The sequence below is a fragment of the Melitaea cinxia genome, chromosome 1 (assembly GCF_905220565.1).
Source record: "Melitaea cinxia chromosome 1, ilMelCinx1.1, whole genome shotgun sequence".
NCBI classification, from domain to species: Eukaryota; Metazoa; Arthropoda; class Insecta; order Lepidoptera; family Nymphalidae; genus Melitaea; species Melitaea cinxia.
The window spans coordinates 6,932,883-6,937,353 of record NC_059394.1 but is presented as its reverse complement, the minus strand read 5'-3'; the positions used below and the strand labels follow the sequence as shown (position 1 = coordinate 6,937,353).

The 4,471-nt window shown below is 30.5% G+C and overlaps 1 protein-coding gene across 1 annotated transcript; it reads left to right on the top strand.

Moving 5' to 3' along the window:
• The first annotated feature begins 574 nt into the window (after positions 1–574).
• On the top strand, positions 575–3,466 carry LOC123668924 (larval cuticle protein LCP-22-like). Its single transcript, XM_045602646.1, has 4 exons — positions 575–732; positions 936–1,024; positions 1,622–1,882; positions 2,813–3,466. The coding sequence occupies exons 1-4, from the start codon at positions 718–720 to the stop codon at positions 3,033–3,035; spliced, it is 588 nt and encodes a 195-aa protein (XP_045458602.1). The 5' UTR covers positions 575–717; the 3' UTR covers positions 3,036–3,466.
• The last annotated feature ends 1,005 nt before the right edge of the window (positions 3,467–4,471 follow it).

Genomic DNA, 4,471 nt, shown 5'->3' with positions numbered 1-4,471 from the left:
TATTTACGGATATAAATAGCGGTTTTAAATTAATTTTTCTAATTTTTATACAAAATAGTGAAATCAAATAAACAAGACAAATATATTTTTTTCAATTTTTTTAATAACCGAAATATCCCAAGGACAACGATCACCATGCTCTAATCTTGTGCATAACAATTATATCACTTAAAGAAATGTTAACTATATAGCTTTATTAATAAAATTTAACCTCGTAAAACTAAACTATATTCATCGCTTAACAGTTATTATTTAAAAAAAAGAACTCTTTACGTTCTAAAAAAAAAAAAAAAAAAAAATAGCAACAAAAAGGTTTTCGAAAAACAAAAATACACGCGCAATTAGAAAATCATGACATTCCCTTAGATTAGAATCAATAGGATATATGATACAAGTAGTCGAATGAAGTAAATTCGATCAACAATGGCACGCAGAGGTAAGGAAAGACAGTGACTGCGTTTGTGTGCGTGCGCATATGACGCAGATAAAACGAGCGTGTGTTCTGGTTCCCGCGAAGAGATGAGCTGATGTAGCCAATGTATAAAAGCGAAGCGTCGATTTCGAAATCAACACATTGTTTGGAAATTCTCTAAAGAACATACACAAGTTTGACCGTGAATAGATTTCCGCATAGTGATCGCAAAGGTTGCAGTGCAGTGATTGATCTGTAACGTTTATAGTGATTTTTTTTTTCGGGAAATTTATTGTGCAAACAGGATGAACTCCTTTGTGGTAATTTCCTTTTTACATCCTTTTTTTTTTGGTCTATTATTTTTTTTTAATTTTTAATTACTTATTCATATTTTATTTTCATTATTTTTATATTTTCCGTTAGTATATTAATTAAATTACAAACGTTTTCAGTGACTGTTTAGTACAATTTTCAAAGTACTGTATTCTTAATTTGTTATAAAAATGTAATATTATTGTTACAGTTCGTTGTTGCATTCTGCGTGTGTGTAGCTGGCGGTTCACCTATTGAAGATGGCAGATGGAATCCCTATAAATATGGCGACACTGGCAAGTAAGTAAATGTCACTTGTTTATTAATGTTAACTCTTTGTATAATTATTAGTATGTGCATTTAATTTATGTTATTTCCACGTTTGACTAGTCAATATATGATGCATATGCTATATGTATAAGAAAAATATAAGGAAATATAACTATGCTTATTGTAATTTGTTTGTAACGATTTCAAGGACGAAAATCACATATTACGAAGAAGCTTTAAGTGTTAATGATTTTATAAATTATTAAATATGATACTCAAGCTTTTTCGTATTGAAATTGATTCCTTAAAGTAAAACTAAAAACTACGTGGAAACATGCTGCTACATAATAACAGTTCTAACACGTAACGAGTCAAGTAATGTCGGTTATTAGAATATTCAAATATTTCCAACATAAGAGAAAAATAGTGCGAGTGTTAATATTGACAACTATTTTCATTAAACTATATATTTAAAATGTTGGTAACACAAGTCAGTCAGTCATATAAAATGTTTACTGTAATTTCATAATTTTTCGCAAAAAGACAGAATATTAAAAATTATAACAAAATATATATGCACCTAAATTAGAAAGAATAAAATAACATCAAAATTATTTATTGTTTCAGGTATATACCAACAGACGAAGGAAAATATATACACATACCAAACCCCTACATACATATAGACAACCCTTACGACGGTGGATATGGACCATACGCACATGATTATGAGCCTTATGTCGAGGCGGCTTCACAGGATGTATACAAGCTAGTCCTAAAACCACCTCAAGAGTTCAACCCATTCTACAAAGAAGGTTATTACAAGAACAATGGCATCAAGATCATCAACCAGAAACACAATTATGAAGAGGACAAATACGATTTTCTGTATGTATTGTTTTAATAATAGACTGCAATACAAATTATATTTTGCTTAGTTTCTTCGTTTAATGATGACAAACCGACAGTTTATTGTTGTAGTAGACAGGATATATAAAAAGTAAAAAAATAGACTATATCAGTATTAGCAAAGTGAAAATCTGTCTACGTTTTAAAATATAAAAGAACTAAAAACTTTATTCCAACAAATATATTACTCGTCTAAGGCAGTGCAAGAGTCTATCAAAAGTGGTTGATGGATTTTACAATAAAGAAACTATATCACAATAATAACATTATAAATCTGACGAACATCGGTTTTTTAATATTAACATACAAATTACCTAAAAATTCAAAGCTATAACTATCATATCGCCTGAACAATATCGACCTTGCATAGTTGAATATCTGACTTATCATTCAAATAACATATAAGATAGTGACGATCGACCGCTATGCTAATTCATCTGCTTGGAATTTTGACTCATGATATGTTTTTCTTTTCGTTTTTTATTTAAATATAAAATTGTCACCAAGGACAGACGACTAAGCAAGTGCCTGATCAAACTACGTCACTTACACATCGCGACTTTCGTTCTAATATAAAGCAGTAATTTACTAAAAAATTTGTTAGTAAAATACACTAGCAATATTATTAAACAATATAAAGCGATAACTTTTTGATTTATTAGTCATTCGTTTTGGCCGTACATATAAAAAATGACCTTGAGCACGATAAAGTTTTGATACTGATACATTGACAAATCGTGGTCAGAGTTCAACCAATTTATATTCATTTGCGACACACATAACAACACATAACTTATTCTTCTATATTGCATTCGACTGACACATTTAAAATAATTAATAATTGTGTCGTTAAATACAATTAACTGTTTAAAATATTAAAACAAAATTTAATATTAATTTTCGTTACAGTTTCGAAACTGAAAACAAGATTCGTGCAAAGGAGAATGCTGTATTGAAAAATCCAAACTCAATCGACGAGGGAATTGCATCACAGGGATTCTACGAATACATCGGCCCTGATGGATTCATGTACAGAGTAGACTACACGGCTGACGAGAACGGCTTCCGCCCAAAAGTGAGGCGGTTAGAGACCCCTTACTCCGGAAAATGGGTGCTTGAAAAGGTCAACTAGAAAAATTTACTCCGCTCGGACCAAAAACGAAACATTTCCTAACAATTTCCTCATAAAAATCAGTATTTTCTAATAAGTAGACGATACCGATAAATCGAATAATTTTATGCATTGAATTATTTAATGCGTAATTCACGATGAGTAGTCTATCACGAATGTGACATTTTAACAAAATTTACGAATTATTTTTGAAAAATTATTAGGTTAATATTGTTAACATAAATAATGTCAAAACAGCAAATTACCAATATTGTAATTATTAAATTGCTAATATTTGTACATAGACGAACAAAGACAATTATTTCTTCATCAAATGTAATATGTCTGTTTAGAATTATATCTTAATTTATGTTTTAGCTGTAAGTATTTAGATAAATGTAATTAAGAACATTATTTATAAATTGTGATAATAAATTTATATTTCTATAAAATACATTTTTTTTCCTTTCTAGGTTAAAATATTCTACTAAATCCTGTCCTAACTAGCAAGTTTGAACTAAGACTATAATATTATCCTAATGATACATTAACATACTATTCATATCAAGAAAATATGACGATGATAATATGTATTGAAAATAACCAAGTGTCAAGCGGAGAGCAAAGGAAGTTGTAAAGTCATGCGTGTTAGGTCACTGGCAAGACATTTGGTGAAATTGTTTTGGCTCAAGCTTGCGGAGGCTTTTATGGAGGCAGGGGACGTTGACCGAGAGCACTGCCAAGTAGCCGGCGCCGCTATGGCCGACGCAATGCGATCTCAACCGGGTGCTGCACTGCGTAGCGCCTTTTCTCTTACTCGCTTATTTCTTTGCCCAAATGACTTACTGTTACGATACACCCCATTGCCAAATAGGTCATTATTATTATCTCTTCGTAGTTCCTTGAACTTTTTATGGCATTACATGGAAATGGAGGATGTAAATTAAGGTATTACACTTAACCGTCCTGACTGACAATTTTACTGGTTCGAACCATCGATTATTAATATGAGAAGATTTTAAAATGGTCATAAAAGTTAAAAGTTAATGTGTTAGTCAGTTTTGATTCGATTAAAAGGCTAAGCGTAATTTAAAATGCAAATCGGTCTCGATTGTATCTCAAACGTGTGGTTAAGGATTTTTGATATCGCCTTTAGTTTCCCAAATGTTATATGTTTGTCTCTTTTATCTGTTCGTTATTTTAAAAGCGTAAATTTTCGATTTCAAAATATGTAATATCTATACATATAATAAAATGGTAGGAAAGTCAAAACTGTACATTGTATATTTTCTTAAAAGAATACTTGGGGTGTGATCTACAATCGATACCGAAGCCAAAAATATGGTTTTTAGAATTTTTGTCTGTTTGTCTGTATTTATGTCCTGGATAAACTCAAAAAGTACTGCATGGATTTATTTTAAATTTGGCACGAATATTATTAAGAAGTCGAGTCAACA